General features: G+C 51.8%; 8 protein-coding genes across 8 annotated transcripts; 3 read left to right on the top strand and 5 right to left on the bottom strand.

The window, feature by feature from the left end:
• Nucleotides 1–129: 129 nt before the first annotated feature.
• Nucleotides 130–2348, bottom strand: M436DRAFT_83661 (uncharacterized protein; the record flags this gene model as incomplete). Its single annotated transcript, XM_013570227.1, has 3 exons — nt 130–2120; nt 2173–2271; nt 2327–2348. The coding sequence occupies 3 exons, from the start codon at nt 2346–2348 to the stop codon at nt 130–132; spliced, it is 2112 nt and encodes a 703-aa protein (XP_013425681.1).
• A 216-nt stretch (nt 2349–2564) lies between these two features.
• Nucleotides 2565–3984, top strand: M436DRAFT_50914 (PIG-U-domain-containing protein; the record flags this gene model as incomplete). Its single annotated transcript, XM_013569971.1, has 3 exons — nt 2565–2706; nt 2771–3676; nt 3746–3984. The coding sequence occupies 3 exons, from the start codon at nt 2565–2567 to the stop codon at nt 3982–3984; spliced, it is 1287 nt and encodes a 428-aa protein (XP_013425425.1).
• A 155-nt stretch (nt 3985–4139) lies between these two features.
• M436DRAFT_74445 (3-deoxy-7-phosphoheptulonate synthase) lies at nt 4140–5433 on the bottom strand (the record flags this gene model as incomplete). The annotated part of the gene is made up of 3 exons (XM_013570226.1): nt 4140–4422; nt 4487–5325; nt 5422–5433. 3 exons carry the CDS (start codon nt 5431–5433, stop codon nt 4140–4142), a joined length of 1134 nt encoding a protein of 377 aa, XP_013425680.1.
• A 594-nt stretch (nt 5434–6027) lies between these two features.
• M436DRAFT_51476 (putative 3-dehydroshikimate dehydratase) lies at nt 6028–7123 on the top strand (the record flags this gene model as incomplete). Its single annotated transcript, XM_013570064.1, has 2 exons — nt 6028–6417; nt 6473–7123. 2 exons carry the CDS (start codon nt 6028–6030, stop codon nt 7121–7123), a joined length of 1041 nt encoding a protein of 346 aa, XP_013425518.1.
• A 744-nt stretch (nt 7124–7867) lies between these two features.
• On the bottom strand, nt 7868–8544 carry M436DRAFT_65510 (uncharacterized protein; the record flags this gene model as incomplete). Its single annotated transcript, XM_013570131.1, has 3 exons — nt 7868–8181; nt 8220–8307; nt 8542–8544. 3 exons carry the CDS (start codon nt 8542–8544, stop codon nt 7868–7870), a joined length of 405 nt encoding a protein of 134 aa, XP_013425585.1.
• A 458-nt stretch (nt 8545–9002) lies between these two features.
• M436DRAFT_65509 (uncharacterized protein) lies at nt 9003–9712 on the bottom strand (the record flags this gene model as incomplete). The annotated part of the gene is made up of 2 exons (XM_013570130.1): nt 9003–9254; nt 9308–9712. The coding sequence occupies 2 exons, from the start codon at nt 9710–9712 to the stop codon at nt 9003–9005; spliced, it is 657 nt and encodes a 218-aa protein (XP_013425584.1).
• A 920-nt stretch (nt 9713–10632) lies between these two features.
• Nucleotides 10633–12558, top strand: M436DRAFT_65508 (uncharacterized protein; the record flags this gene model as incomplete). Its single annotated transcript, XM_013570129.1, has 1 exon — nt 10633–12558. The coding sequence occupies one exon, from the start codon at nt 10633–10635 to the stop codon at nt 12556–12558; it is 1926 nt and encodes a 641-aa protein (XP_013425583.1).
• A 1232-nt stretch (nt 12559–13790) lies between these two features.
• On the bottom strand, nt 13791–15059 carry M436DRAFT_51657 (meiotic expression up-regulated protein 14; the record flags this gene model as incomplete). Its single annotated transcript, XM_013570096.1, has 5 exons — nt 13791–14094; nt 14151–14463; nt 14517–14700; nt 14760–14893; nt 14942–15059. The coding sequence occupies 5 exons, from the start codon at nt 15057–15059 to the stop codon at nt 13791–13793; spliced, it is 1053 nt and encodes a 350-aa protein (XP_013425550.1).
• Nucleotides 15060–16321: the final 1262 nt, after the last annotated feature.

Here is a 16321-nt window from a genome sequence, read left to right as displayed (position 1 = left end):
CATTTTTGTTCCACTTTTGCCTATACAAACGCCAGACGTCTGATCACAGTAGTACAAAGACCTTGGCCCAAGAAGAAAATAAAAGACAACCGATATAGCCACACCAAAACACCTTGCTCATGCACAAATCTATTCCTTGGTCTGTCCCTTCTCGATCTTTCTTCTCTTGCCTCTCAGCTTCTCGGCCTCTGCGTCCTTCTTTGCGTTCGAGTACTGCATCTTCTCGAAGATCTTGCGCTTGCGACGACTCATCATCATCTTTTGGCGATCTGTCTCTTCTTGTGCCTCCTTGCGTTGGCGCGAGATGGCCTTCTGTGCCTTCTCAGCCTCCTTCTTGCGCAGAGCCTTGGCAGGTGTGGCACCAGCATCGGCGGTCAGCGAACGGCCTTCTGCCTCAGCAGCAAGCTCTCGCTGGTGACGGGTGGCCTCATCCTCGGACTCGTCCTCCTGTTCGTCCTCGGTGAAACCGCCGAATTCTTCGTCCTTGGCGGGCTCCTCCTCTTCATCCTCGTCATCGTCGGACTCTGCGAGCTCGACATCCATACCTTCGCCGCTGACGACCTCCTTACCGCCTTGCTGCAAAAGTTTTGACTCCAAGTTGCGAGCTTCGCCGTCTCCACGGACACCTTCAACTTCCTCGCCATCCGAACCAGCATCCTCATCGGCCATCTCTTCGTCTGACTCTGCCTCGGCAGCCAAAGCCTCGCCCTCGTTCTCCTGCTCGGCCAAGGACTTGGTAGGGTCGTATTCACCTTGCTTGGGCTTGACCCAGGGCGAAAGATGGGGAGGGAGAGTGGCCCCAGGAGCGTAAAGGTCAGCTCTCAACAGCTTGCCTGCGTTGATGCAGTCCCAAACCCACTGGGGCTGGATGTAAACACGTCCAGGAACACGCTCGCCAGGTCTCAAACGCTTGGACGCGTTGGCTGCAGCGGTCTCCTCGTCCTCGACGGGCATGGCAGGAAGAGGCAGGTTAGGTCTGTCAACAATCTGGTGAGTGATGCGACGGTCAGCCTCGTCGGATGTGTAGGCGCCCTCGCCCAAAACAGTGTCCCATGCTACACGCTTGCAACCAAATGCACGCAGAATGAATTCCAGAGGGTGGCGGGGAGTTTCGCGCGAAAGATAGATTGTGAAAGGCTCGAAAAGATTGGCGGCGGTTGAAGCGGAAACGGTAGGTTGGTGCAGAACATCCGACTCGGGGTCGATAGGTGCAGGGAAAGCATCGAGTTCTCCGTCTTGTCTGTCCTCCTCTTCTTGGTCCTTGGGGTTTGATGAGGGGGTCTCCTGCGCTGTAGCGTATGAGCTGGTAGGCTCTTCGCCGGATGGCATTTCCAGAAGCTTGTCGGCCTCAGCTTGGGCAGTGGCAGAAACTTGCTTGGGAGCAGCAGCGGGCTGCTCGACCTGGTTGTCCAGAGCACCAGCAACGTTGCGACCCTCGATGGCGAAGGCGGCCAACTCGGCACCTTGCTCGTCAGCCTTGGCATCGAACTTGGGAGGATAGACCAGGCCGAGGCTGGTGTAGAGTCTGTAGTTTACGAAACCGAGGAGAGTTGTGTAGAACTGGACAAAGGTGCCCATGATGCGGAAATCGACATCGCCGGTGACGCGCTGGACGAACTTGTAGGGAACAAGCCACAGAATGTCCTGACCCTGGATAGTGGCCTGGTAGTAGATACCCTTAATGGAAAGGAAACTCTTGCGCAAGCTGTTGCTGCGGATGAGGTAGTGCTCGAACTCGTGAGTGAGACGCTGGCAGAGCTGGATGGTCTTGGGAGGAACAGTCTCGGTGGAGGGAAGGTTGGCGAAAAGGAAGAGCATGGAGAGACAGTCGTCGAGGTCGCGGAGGGCGTCGACGAAAGTAGGGTAGCGCTCCTTGATGATGTGGTCGAGGGTCATCTTGGGAGTGAGGTTCTTCTCCATGCGGTTTGCGTCCGAGACCTCATTGCGACCGAGAGCACGACCAATCTTCTTGGCCAGAGCCTTGTGGTCGCGGAACTTGTTGAGGAGAGGCTCATGGAGCAGGTACTGGATGTCGCGGGTGTAGTAGAAGGTGGTGGCCTGGGTCGAGTTGGAGTTCTTGGCTGCCTTTTTCTTGTTACGAGGTTCACGAGGGTAGATTCCTGCAGAGTATGTTAGACTTTGGGAGGTCGAGGGAGCCGGAGAGTGTGGTACCCTTGAAGATACACAGGCGACGGAAGTCAGGTAGTGAAATCTGCAGTTTGCGCACAGCCTGGGTACGGGTAATGTAGTTTTTGGCCGCGCCCTTCTGGCCTGGAAGGAAGTCAGTATAGCGGATGCAAGAAGCAGCGACAGCGGTTCGACGCACCTCTTCTCTGAATTTTGGCCATGATGAATGCGACAAATAATTACACAAATGGATGGTCAAAGGCAGGCTGAGGCGCGAGAACCAAAATTTCCCTTGTCGAACTTTCGAGGAAGGTGCCCTCACCGCCTTCGGCGTACCTTCCGTATTGGCCCGAGAGAGGCATTGCGGAGAGAGCAGCGGCTTTCCCGAGTCTCGACCCTCTGACCATTTATTGATGTCTAGACAGTGTGCAGCAACCATGTCGACCTCGACGTACGACAATATACTCTTTGGATCGGCTGCTGCTGTACGACTGCTGCTACCATGGGCCTTTCCCGGTCTGCCCGACCTCCTTAGTGGACGTGTCGAGCTCTCGACACCCGTGACGGGCTTCAAGAGATGTATGCGCCTGCCGACCCCTCGCTCTCAGCAAGAGTCAAGAGCTGAATTGCCATTCTATCACAGTGCAAGAAGGTCTTTTTCTATACAACCATGGTCTATCGCCATACGACGGAGGTGTTTTCCACCAGGCCCCCATCCTCCTGCCGCTCTTCTCGCTCCTCCCTGATCCCACACGCTACCCTCTCGTCACCGTCTTGCTATATACACTGGTCGATCTGGCGAGCGCATACGCTCTCATGCAAATCTTTGCGTCTGGCCAGTCATATACCACCCGATTCTTCACATCATCGCGCGAGTCGAAGCGCTGGTCGTCTTCTGCTGTCGCTGCCGCATACCTCTTCAACCCCTTTGTCATCTTGACATGTCTGGCCCGTTCCACAAATGTCTTTGGGAACCTCTTTGTTCTCATCGCTATTCTCAAGGCTTGCCGCGGTGCCGTTCTAGGCTCTGCCTTCGCTCTGGCCATTGCCTCGTACATGTCGTTGCATCCGCTACTGCTGCTTCCACCCCTTGCCATTCTGTGCTACGATTCATGGGTCCTCCGTCGTAGCAAGACCCACCAGAATGCGTCAACTGCCACCTTGGCCTCCTTTGCTGCGCGCTATACACTTGTGCTTGTGGCTGCCATTGCCATCTTGTTTGCTTTGTCATACGCACTGATCGGCGACTGGTCTTTCATCTCATCCGTTTACGCCTCTCGTCTTCTGCTGCCCGACTTGACCCCCAATGTTGGTCTATGGTGGTACTTCTTCATCGAAATCTTCGACTCGTTCCGCAACTTCTTCCTTGGAGTCTTCTGGCTGCACATGGCATCGTACTCTCCGGCACTCACAATCCGTCTTCGCGAACAGCCGCTAGCTGCTGTTGTGCTTTTGTGCGGTATCTTTGCCGTCTTTCAGCCATACGCCAATGTTGGTGATGCTGGCTTCTGGCTTTCCATGCTCTCCATGTATGGTCATGTTCACGAACGTGAGTACTTCTGACCCCTTTTCAACCATAACTGCATCGAATAGTTGACTGACATGGCAAACACCGCAGTTTCACGATATGCTTTCCCTGCCATCAGTGCCCTGATATACACCACCTTGCTCGGTCCTGCCTTCTACTACCTCTGGGTCTATGCTGGCAGTGGCAATGCAAACTTCTTCTACGCCATTACGCTCGTGTGGAGTCTGGCTCTTTCCGTCATTCTGGCAGATATGCTCTACGCCGTCATCAGAGACGAGTGGGAAAAGGAGCGTCCCGAGATGAAGGGCAGAGAAGCCAGGCAAATATGAGGAAACGCTTTCTAAATAAAAGTCGAATTGAGATTCTTTGGCCTGTTTGATCAGAATGAAAACTTTTGATTCTTTTGTATTCCTGTCCGTGTCTAGGACACACTTCGTTATCTTTCGTTATAGATTGCTTGTCAAAATAGAGAGCTTGGAGATGTTTATGCTGAGCCATTGGTAGCGGCATGCTTTCTTCTCTTCTGAACGGCATCGGCCAACTCGGCCAAAACCTTCTCGGTGTCATCCCAGCCGATACATGCATCGGTGATGGAGACTGCGTATTTGAGGCCCGACTTTCCTTCCTTGGGCATCTTTTGGTTGCCCTCGTTGATGTGCGATTCGATCATGACGCTCATGATGGCTTCTTCGCCGGCGGCGATCTGGGTGGCGAGTTCGTGAGCGACCTTTGGCTGGTTCATGTGGTTCTTTTCCGAGTTGCCGTGGCTGTTTTGAGAATGTCAGTCTTGCTGTCGCTTTTGTGAATCTTTTTGGTCTGATCATAACGTACCTGCAGTCGACCATGAGTCTGGGCTTGGTGTAGCCAATCTTCTGGAGCTTCTCCTTTGACTCTTGAATGTCCTTGGGGTGGTAGTTGGTTCCCTTCTTTCCACCTCTGAGAATCACGAAGCAGTCCTCGTTGCCAGCGGTGCCGACAATGGCGACATTGCCGGGCTTTGTGACGGACAAGAAGTGGTGGGGGTTCTTGACAGCGCCAATGGCGTCAATGGCAACATCGAGAGTGCCGTCGGTGCCGTTCTTGAAGCCAACGGGGAAAGAGAGACCAGAGGCCAATTCACGGTGAACCTGGGACTCTGTTGTGCGTGCGCCAATGGCACCCAGAGACAAGAGATCGGCGGTGTACTGAGGGGTGATGGTATCCAGCATCTCACTGGCAATGGGCATGCCTCTCTCGGTCAGGTCGAGGTAGAGCTGTCTCGAGACACGGAGACCTCTGTTGATGTTGAAGCTGTCGTCAAGATCGGGGTCGTTGATCAGACCCTTCCAGCCAACAGTGGTGCGAGGCTTCTCGAGGTAGGCGCGCATGATGATGACCAGCTCATCCTCGTACTTCTCCTTCATGGCAGACAGCTTGTCGCAGTACTCGAGAGCGGCCTTGGGGTCGTGCAGCGAACAAGGGCCAATGACGACCAGCAGTCTGTTTCTCTCGTCTCTGCCTTGGACAACATCTGAAGCCTCGTCGCGACCCTTGAGAACGGTGTCTTTTGACTTTTGCGATTGTCTGATTTCGTGCTGGAGAAGATCAGGGGCGGTCAGGGGAGTCATGCCACGGATGCGCCAGTTCTCGGGGGTGGAACGGTCGCCGACCGAGGCGTTCTCCATGAAGAACTGTATACCATGTCAGACGTGGTTCTTGCTTAGTTCGAAGCGGCGTTGGGGAAAGTCGCGGGGCAACTTTTTCCTGGAGAAGGCGCGAGGACTTACTTCTGTCGACATGATGTGTATGTGTGATGTGAGGAACGATGCAGATACTCAGGTATACGCAGAAGAAACAGTGAATTGGGGTATCAAGACGTGGGAAGGAAAGAAACAACAATGTAAAGTGGAAGGAGGAAAGGTCAGCAGCAAATAGTTCGTGAGTCAACCGTCACTCTGCCATCTGCTATTCTCTAGCCTTCGGGCCGACAAGCCACACACGCATAGCCTTTACTCAGCTTATGATTCGCTCAGTCTAGATTTATCGACCACCGGTATCGCTCCTTCCTCTTTTCACCATCTGCTTCCAAGCGATGTGTGCGCCCTGATGTGGTGTTACTACAACATGCATTCCCTGCTGTACCTTTCCTGAGATGCAACTCAGAGCACATGTTCTAGACTGTCTATTCCTCACTGCAAGAGAAAATGTATCTCATGACGTCAAATGCGGGGTGCGGTGCTACTGCTGAGGATCTGAGATGATTGAGCCATCGAGTTCATCATGATGAGTATAACAGCGGGTCTCACGGAATCGCCCCATTGAGAGCTATGTATATGAACAGCAACCCTCCTCTTGTTCCTGACTTGACCATTTCGACTGCACAACAATTCACCATGCCGCTCACCACAGAAAACGTCAAAAACATCCCCACCTGCTTCGCCAGTGTATCGATTGGTTGCAGAGATGAACACACCCTTCCCAAGAAGCTAGAAGCAATCTCCGAGGCACGCTTCAGTGCCATTGAGCTTGGATTCCCCGATCTCCTGGCTTTTGCATCAACGTATATGAAGAAAGAGGTCGGAGCATATGACTACGATGATCTTGTCATCTCCGCCAAGGTGGTCAAGGCCATGTGCGATGCAAAGAAGCTGAAGGTTTTGATTCTTCAACCATTCGCCAACTTCGAGGGCTGGCCGCAGGGTAGCGAGGAGAGAAAGGATGCTTTCACCCGTGCTGAAGGCTGGATCAGAATCATGGAAGCTGTTGGAACAGACATGCTCCAGGTAAGGAATACGCATGTCTGTGTCTCGATATATGTATACACTAACCACGACACAGGTCGGTTCCTCAGATACACCGGCCGACAAGATTGGCGCAGACCGCAGCCGCTTCGTTAGCGACCTACAGGAACTCGCCGACATGCTCGCAAAGAAGAACTTCCGTCTGGCTTACGAGAACTGGTGCTGGTCAACCCACGCCCCTACATGGAAAGACGTATGGGACATTGTACAAAAGGTCGACCGCCCCAACGTCGGTCTCTGTCTAGACACTTTCCAGTCCGCCGGCTACGAGTGGGCAGACCCAACCACAGAGTCAGGCTTGGTAGACAAGCCCAAGGATCAGCTGGAGAGAGACTGGAAGGATTCATGCGACGAGCTCTCTCGCACTATTCCCGCAGACAAGATTTTCTTCCTCCAGATCAGTGATGCGTACAAGCCTAAGCAGCCCTTCAGCAAAGACGTCGATGAGTCTGGAACCCGCTCTAGAGGTCGCTGGAGCCATGACTTCCGACCTCTCCCCTTCCAAGGCTACCTACCTGTTGTCGACTTCACACGCGCTGTCTTGAAGACGGGCTTCCGTGGTTACTTCTCGTACGAGGTCTTTGACGGGGGTGAGGATGGTAAGGGCAAGGACTACGAGTTGCAAGACTTTGCGAATGAGGCGATGGGCACTCAGTGGAAGCTCTTGACGGCGTGTGTCGAAGCTTAGGGAGTGTTTGGGGTTTGCCGTTCCAGTCAGCTCGTGGTTGCACGAAATCATATGTAGTATTCACAGACCATATTTGATCATGCTGCAGCTTCCGCCATGCCCCCTTCCCGTGTGCATGAGTCTGTGGATCCTAGGCTGATTGGCTTCGCTCGACTGTCGATGACCAGCAATGTATCCACTAAACTTCTACCCTTCCTCTTCACATGTTGTGTTCGATCGGAGAAGCATTAATCCAGCGTCTCTACATCAACGAGATTGCTATGATCATTGCCGACACACTAAGAGGTGCAACGTCGCCTCATATTGTCACCGTTGGGACCTCGTTTCAGACAGACACACGTGCCGGGAATGCGTTTTGATCTGCCATCACTGTGGCATGTACAACCGTATCTGGCCTTTGACTCATCTCTCCCCCTCTCCATGCCTTCTAGAAGGCGAGGAAGGTTTCCAGGGAGGCCACTGGGGACGAAAAGCCTGTGGGCCTCCGGGTGCTTGCAAATATAGTCGATGATGGTGTCAATCAGGATCGGCAGCTGTAGAGCAGGCACTACCTCGTTGGTGCGATCTGGATTCTCGATTGATTTTGCTGATCTCGCGTAGCTGAGGCATCAAGCAATTCCCGTCGAAATGTTGTCCCCCTGCCATCGATGGACGCCCTTCTGGTGTAGAGACTGCGCGCTGGGCTTGCAGGCCTGTGGGCATCAACAGCCAGTCTCCAGGCTCGAGTACGACAACAATGGGCCATCATCTGAGAGGCGCCTCGAGTTCTACGGCGCCATCACCTCCTATCTCTTGAATCTTTACAGGGGTAGGTAGTTCATGCCGTCCTGAGCTCGCGTCGTTGACCTGGAGCTCGGACTTATAACCATGCCACCCGTCAAGCTCCCGGACAGCAGTTTCTTCGTGATCTAGTTCAGGGACTTCCGCAGAAAAGACGTCCTTCTCGATGCGATCTTGCACTATCTGGCTCGTTTGGTTGTCCTTTGTTCGCTTTGAGCGGCGTCTGAGCCAGAATATAGCTCCACCGACCAGTGTGAGGACGAAGACAGCCGCAATGACTATACCAACGATAGCATATACCTCGCCTGTTCTCTACCTACTTGCTCGATTCCAGATTCTTCATTCTCGGTAACTCGCGTCTTTTTACCATGTATGAGAGAATCTTCTTTGTCGTCCTGAGTATCCTATGCTCGATAGCATATGAAAAGTTCGACAATATTACGAGCACTAGGACGAGCTACATCACAGTCACAGCGACCGAGTCTTCTGGTAAGTATACAACTGCCGAAAGCCCCGTACTAAATATCACAATCAGATCCCACTGGAGTCAAACAATCACGGTGTCCGGCTCTGTTCTAAGCTTGGCAAGTCATGCTATGGAAATTGTGATTGGTACGAGTACTCAGACTGCTGCTTACCATCAAGGATTCGGTGGATACATTTGGAGTGCACTGGGTGCAATTTCCACGCTTGCTCAAACGTCAGCCTCGAATTCTGGTTCGCTTATCTCTAGTACAGACAGTGTCTTGCCTGGAGTTTCTGGTATCTCATCGGTTTCTGGAACAGGCATTGTCAGTAGTTCGCCCTCTGGCGTATCCCCGCAAAGTCTCAGTACTACAGAGGCAAGCGGAACATCAGTTACTTCGGCACCCGCGAACTCAGGATCGAAGACTGTTGGTTCTCCGGGTGCTGCTCAGGCGAGGGGTGTTGTAGTTGGTCTTGTTGTCTTGCTGCAGTTTGTCACCTTGGTTTTTATATAGACATCATGGTGTATATGAGTTTTGAATTGGCTCTGTGTTGCATAGTCTAGAAGACAGTGTCGATTTCCACCTGAGCTTAATTCAATATTTGCTTGGTACATACGTGCGAAACCGCTTATTCAACACCATTCTCTCAACTCCTCAACCAAGGCCAGGGCTGATGAGTCGTCTTCCGCGTTACCCAACTGATACGTTATATGGAAATCAACCCCAGACTTTTGGATATTCATTGCCACAACTGATTCCTCCAGGACTTTCTCACTCAGCCGAGTAATTGCATCTTCCAGTCCATGACACCATCGGAGCTCAATCGGCGGGGCGACTGCCAGTTCTGGAGATCTCTTGACTGTCACGCATATCTTTGGCAGATTCTGTGTTTTGAATCAGCAGATATTCATCCATTCAGCATATCAGACCATAGTACCTGCAGGCCTTCGTCAATCATATCGACCAATTGACTCAACAGCTCTCTCCCAGGATCATCGATATTTTCCATCGCCTTCGCGTAGATGTCCCGCTCAATGCCAATCATCTCGTCATATCCTCCACGTAATACTTCACGCAAATCGTCCTTGATCTCGTCTTCTATGGGTTTCAGCCACTCAACGAATATTCCATCTCTTATCGAATTGGTCTGTAGCATCCCTACGGGGGTCTCAGGAAGTTCACCGTAGGTGTATCGTTCGATGAGAGCTTGACCAAGCCAGCCTCGCTCGAGGCAGTCGAGGTACCTTTGGACCGCGGCGAAGTTTCTAGCGCCTTGCTGCATTATCTCTTCCGCTGTGCAGCCAAGAGGCTCGAGCAGGAGCATCTGTTCCGGTAGTTCCATGATAAGTAGGGTTCAGATTGGATAGACTTGGAGAGTTTTGATGTTGCCTCTGCTTCAAAGATTTCGATTCATATTATGCGTGACTTAGCGTGACTGTTGCCTAGCCTATACAGACCGACGCGTTCTATGGAAATCCATAACTTTATCTGGATCCATCCTCCCCATGTGCAAGACTTTATGACGCGTGTGTCTGTAGGAAGCACAGTGGTTTGAGGAATAGTACAGGATCCATTGAGAAACGATATCCTGTCGGCTCTCTTTGGACGCGTGTTCAATCTGCAAGTAACTGTGCCTTTCGATAGTGAGATTGTTGCTTTATATTTTGATGAGAGGAGTGTGAGATGCAAACTTTAGGACTCGAAGATGATGTGATATGATCAATCAACGCGTGCTGCGAATACTTCATTCATGCATGTAAAGTTGTTTGGCAGTACCTTTTTATTCGATAGGCGCGATCTGACGCAGCTGTTTGACGCCTTCACAGGTGGGAAGGATGCACTTTACAAATTCATTTTTGGTGGGTGATGTTTCTCTCTGGACATTCATCCTCAGCACTATCACGGAGCCGTACACCAGTTTCATGACCAGACGAGCATCAGAGACACGGATAGGAGAGGATGTGACCAAGGGACGTAACAGGGTGAGCGACTAATGCATGCGCTTCACAAGAACCCGCGTGACTCGAGCGGACTGATGCGGCACGAGGTTCTCCCGAGCCGGGCAAGGGGTATTGGCAAACGCCGATGCGACGATTGGATCGTAGATGTACCAAACACTGCTCTACGATGCCGCGACTTACATCGCGATGGGCTGGAAAAGAAAGGATGGCAGCAATCTGCTGTTTTCTTTCCAAGTCCCGCCCTTCTCTGTAAACGCGATTCACAAATATCGCAAGCCACGTCTTCCGCGCTTGAGATCGAATGTCTTTAACACAGAGTCGTGTTAGCTCTCTCGTCTCGACTGATTCGGTGCCCATCACCTTGTCTGCCCGCCGCCAGTCGGAAGATGACGGTCAGCCTAAGCCATTTGCGCCCTTGACCACTCGGTCTACCGCGTCTTCAGATGGAATCAGCATGCCAAAGAACCTCATCAGGCCCTCTACGCCACAATCTACGAAAGACGATATCCAGAAGCCATGCCCCACTAACAGTATCCAGAGCTTCGGGGCCGCCATAGGTCTCGAACGAGATGCTGACGGCAAGCTCCTGGTATTCATGGCGAGTGACAACTCAGAGGCCATTGTTGGCTATTCACCTGATAACCTGTTCGCTTTGCAAAACTTCGTTGACCTTCTGGACCCGGAGGAGACGGATACCTTGCTTGAACACATCGCCTCGGCACACGATCGAGCCAGTTATTCCAACACGCTCAATGTCTTCGACCTGTCTATTCGGGACCACCACGGCTTGGTTAGGGCTCTCTCGTGTGTGATACACGCAGAAATCAGTAGGCCAGCTCTGATTCTTTGCGAGTTTGTTCCCCAACCTGCCGCTTCCTTCGCTCGTCAGAGCCAGAGAATGCACTCTCGAAAGACAAGGACAGAAACACGGCCTCCTCTTTCTAGGAAAGGCAGCGCGTCCGACACTCTCAACACAATGTCTAGAGCACATCGTACCATCTCCGTCGCTTCGACAATCGAGACCCTGCTCGAAGGTCTCGTGACTTCCATCAAGGTCGCAACAGGACACTCAAATATCTCGGTTCATCGTTTCGACAGCCACTGCCATGGCCGCCTTGTTGCACAAAGTGACAGTGATGAAAACTTTGCTTGTTTCCCACACTCTTCTGGTCCGGAATCTTGCAATCTATCACCTGAGTGCCGCACAAACTTTGATACACTCGAGATTCAGGAACATTCTGACCAGGCTCAAGAGACTGCACGTCTGATGTTCCGCCCTGGAAGCACGCATGAACGGTCCTTCGAGAGTCGTTTGCTCTATCTTCGAACTATGCCCGATTTCCCTGTGCATGAACTCGAGGATGGATCTGCCAAATCTCGTGTGATCATCCCCTTGCGAGTATCTGGCAAGCTCTGGGGTGTGGTTGTCAGCAAATCTGCTCAGAGCGATGCTGCAATAACCTTTCTCGGTCGTGGTCTGTGTCGAGTCATTGCCAATGCAGCCTCGACGAAACTGGAGAATCTGGACGCCTCTCAAGTCCTCGACGCTCAAGGACCTCTCTCGCGCGATCCACATTCCGACAACGAATCTACAATCGTTCTTGCAAGTCCACAAACCATGGTCAAGACCCTCAGAGCAGATTTTGCCATATCGTTCATCGACGGCATCAAGAGTTTCGTTGGTCCTGCGAAAGAGCCCCAAGAAGGATTGGCGCTGGTCGACTACCTTCGACTGCGCAGCCCCGCCGATGTTCTCACCTCCGAGGACTTTGCCGCCGATTTTCCAACGTTACACTATCGTCCAGGATTTCAATCGGTCAAGAGCTTGTTGTTTGTTCCGCTCTCTCAGGACAGTGAGAATTTTGTCGTGTACTTCCGAGAAGCACACTCTAGCGGTTCTTCCGACCGGGGCATCGACGCGTGGAGCGAGGCTGACCTTCAAAACGCAGCCATGATGCGCACAGTATACTTCAAGTTCAGCGCCATCTGGCGGGAGAGAGATAGCGCGGTGAAAGAAGGGCACATGTATCAGCTTTTGTTGTCCAACTCTAGCCATGAGTTTCGAACGCTGCTCAATGCTATATCGAACTACCTGGAGATTGCAGAAGAAGGACGACTCGATGTCAAAACAAGTGAGCTTGTGAAGAGCGCCAAGAACACTTCTCAATCACTGCTGTCCGCTGTCACGAAGCTGCTCAACTGCATCGGCCAAGGGCTGGGAACCTGAACCATGCCTAGAGGAAACACTCTCTCGAGTGTAAGTTTACTCATATACATGGTGCATCTCTCCCTTTTGGATATACAGCTCGTCACACGTAGCTCCAATCCGGCTCAACAAAGGACACGCTATCGACATCGTTCGGAACAACGGTCCACCGTCCAGGCTGGAAGGCATCTGAACGCCTCATTCAAGCAGTGACATGAATTTTGCGACTGCAGACCGGCGTGTCAGTCACGCCTACCTTACGTGGCGGAAACCATATTCGCGATGCTCTCCTGCAAGATCGAGTTTGCGCAAACAGCGTCCAGTAGCATCTTGGCTCGGTCTTCAGTCCGGTCTTCGAGTGGGAATCACTAGGCAGGAGTCGATGGTAAAAAAAAAAGAATTCTTCCGGGTTGAAAGGAACCAACGTAGCCTACACATCATATGGTCTTTTGGCCGCAATGTTGTAGAATGAACATGTTACATGTCACGATCTTGTCACGATCTTGTCACGAAGGAAATGTTGATGAGGAAGGAGTCTTGGTCAGTGTTAATAATAATTTGTCCTTGGTAAATGGAACCAATAATTAATAGTGTAAAAAACTGTTGTCACAACCAGAATAGACAAGTGTACATGACAGTCAAAGGTAACATACATACTCTAGTACGAGTGATGGAAAAATTGTCGGGAAGCAAAAGAGTAGGAAATGCACAAAACATACAGCAGCAGGGATTCCCACGTGGTCACCCACCGTAGTACTAATCTGCCGTTCAACTGCTTATGTATGGCAGAGCGGACGGGATGCCCAGTTTTCAGCTGACTGTGGCCGTATGTGCTTGATTGCCAATCTCTTCACAATATACCCTACGTCAATGTGTACAAACTTCGGTATTGGACGTTTCGGGGAGGTAACCATCACTCCATACGATCAAATAATTTATCATGACTGAAGTCACAGCTAGGGATGGCAGAGATGAGTAGACAGCAGAATATTATGCATTTTTTCGTATAGACCACAACTAGAAAAATTGGCTACTAAAACAGTCGTCGTGATAGTCGTACCCATCATGAGTTGTGCTCTGTCGGATAGGCGAAGAGGAAACTGTGTGCTGCTGCCTGCATAGAGATAAAGACTAAGAGGAAAAGATTAAGAAACATTACCGCCGCGTTCGTGAAGAAAACATAGGGCTCAAGGGTATAGTATAATGCCCAACCACGCAATCAGGGAAAACCAAAACAAAAGCGAGTGATGCGCTTAAGCAGCGACTCTCTCCTCTTCGCGGCCACGGACAGAGCCGTTGACGACGCTAGCATCCTCGTCCTCCTCATCGTCCTCGTAGCGGTCAGCGTTGTGGTGCTGGCTGGCGGGGATCCAGAGGTTGCTGTCGCGAGACTGCTCCATGGAAGCATCCTGGCCGGAGAGGTCGACGGCCTCACCCTGGTGGCGGTTGTTGCGGCGGCGCTGAGAAAGGGTGCGGGTGCGGGTGGAGAGGGAAGAGCTGACGGCAGCGTTCTGCTCGACCCAGTTGGTAAGAGAGTCCTCGCAGTCCTGGATGATGCTGTGATGGTTGTCAGTATCACGAGACATTTAGGTTACGTCATGGGCGAAACTTACGCCTTGCTAGCCTCGTAGCCATCGTATGCGTTTCTGGTCTCGCCAGGGGTGACGGGGGTGTCGTCGATGAGCTCCAAGAGGTGCTTGCCGTATCCGGCAATGATGGCCATCTTCTCCGAGTGCTCACGGAGAGCATCGAACTGGTAGGTGAAGGCAGCCTTCAGCTTCTCGCGGGTGATGTTGGAGAGCTGGGCCTCGGCGACCAATGACTCGGCCTCGGCTCTAACGAGCTCCTGCTCAAGGACAACAATCTTGGGGCTGTTGGGCTCCTTGTACTTGAGCTGGGCAATCTGATCAGTGATCTTCTGCTTGCCTGTGAAAACTGTTAGCGAGAGGTAAGCGAGAGGTCAGTTGATCAAAACTCACGGTCTCTGCTGGGCTGGACGGAAGCTTCGATGTTACGGATGCTCTTGATGGTGACACGGTACTGGTCGTACTTGTCGACGAACTGGTCCTCGAGCTCACCAATCTCGTAGATCAAAACACCGAGCTTGTCGGTGACATCAGAGACGTCGTCGTCACAAGCCTCGCCCCAAACACTGAGTTGTTGCTGTCATTGTGTTAACTCATCAAAATTCAATCAATCATGCCGCAAAAAGATAAACTTACTGCGACCTCCATTCTCTCTCTACCGACGAGCTCCATGGAGCGCATGACATTCTTCTCCATCTTCACCAGCTGCGACAGCTTCTTGGCGAGATCGGGTCCGAAGGCGCCAGCGGCATTTCTGCGGAAAGAGTGGCCTGCAAGAAGTCAGAGATGATCAATGCGACGTTGTTGAGATTACTGACCAATGTTGCTCTTGCCAAAGAATCTGCCAGCCTTGGTGGAGGATGATGGAGGAGGAGGGGTCTGGATCTGCGAGGCAGTAGGGGCGCGCGACTGGCGCATAGAGTATGTGCGGTGCATTGTGGCGAGAGTAAAGATTTAGTCTTGAGGATGGATAGATTCAAGCGGCAGCGACGGGAGTGCGTAGACTTGAGTTATGAGGAGTTGGGTGAAAGGGGGAAAGAGATGGATGCGAAGCGCCTCTTGAAGAATGGAAATCAATGCCGCATTATTGCATGTGGAAGCTGCAGACGTCATCCTCGACACGGTTGCCCCGTGCACCGGGTTGATCTGGATCGTCTCTCTATTCGCGACCGTCCTCCACGAAAATCAATACGATCCATCCCCATGATCTGCCTCGTCGTTGGCTCGGCGCAGACAGTCCGACAAGATGAATACGTCCCTCGTTCTCCGGCTCAATGCCTTTCTTCGCAATCCGCTCTCAATCTTTCCCAATCCATGTTCAATCGCTGTGCGACATGGACAGAGATTAGAGCGTTGACCATGACATCATACAATAGCGGCAAACCTTGTCACTTGGGCACGCGCCGAACTGCCTGGGCAAGCCACAAGAACACCGCCATGCCAAACGAAGCCTTGAGTGTTATAACTCCCGCTATCCGCGTGGGAGATCTTCGAGGCCTTATATTCTGATCTGCACAAACACACGGCTGTGGCTTGACGACAATGGCGGAGCACATCCATACCAATATCGCATGCCTCTGTCCTGAGCAACCTGCTTGTTGTTTAAACGCTTGGTGGCCCCTGTCCATTTCCTGTTTGGCTCTGACGGCTCGCACCACATGACAACCCAACTGCCAATCTTCCAAATAGGGTACCAGCCAGTGGCAGCCACAGAACACTTGTTTCCCACTTTCCGCTCATGGAGAAGACTCTCTGTGCTTGGCGCGCCATGCCTTGTCCGAGGAGGCCGCGACGTCTTTGAGCGGTATCTTGGATCTCTGCAATTATTGATTTGAATCTGGCAGATATATCAACCAGATCTAAGAATGTGAGACAGTCTGATATCCTCTCAAGAAACCATAAGTGAGAAGATTCAGGACCGAGGATCCATTCTGAATATTTCAAAGCGGTGATGCTGCCAGGACGACCCTGTTCACAACATCAATCACACACAACGACATATCACATATATACCTGACACTCAATTGACTGTAGTCATCACTATGCTATCAGAAATATTGTATTCATATACCACACAAGAAAATAGAACTATCAAGCTTGTTAACTCAAAAAAAAAACGTGTATTTAATTCTCTCGAGCGCTTAGCACTAAACAACACAACACCAACACCATATGAGCCCACACATCTCAACTCCCTC

This window comes from Aureobasidium namibiae (assembly GCF_000721765.1).
Source record: "Aureobasidium namibiae CBS 147.97 unplaced genomic scaffold scaffold_13, whole genome shotgun sequence".
NCBI lineage: Eukaryota > Fungi > Ascomycota > Dothideomycetes > Dothideales > Saccotheciaceae > Aureobasidium > Aureobasidium namibiae.
Note: the sequence above shows the minus strand (reverse complement) of the source record. Positions and strands in the feature narration are given on the sequence as shown.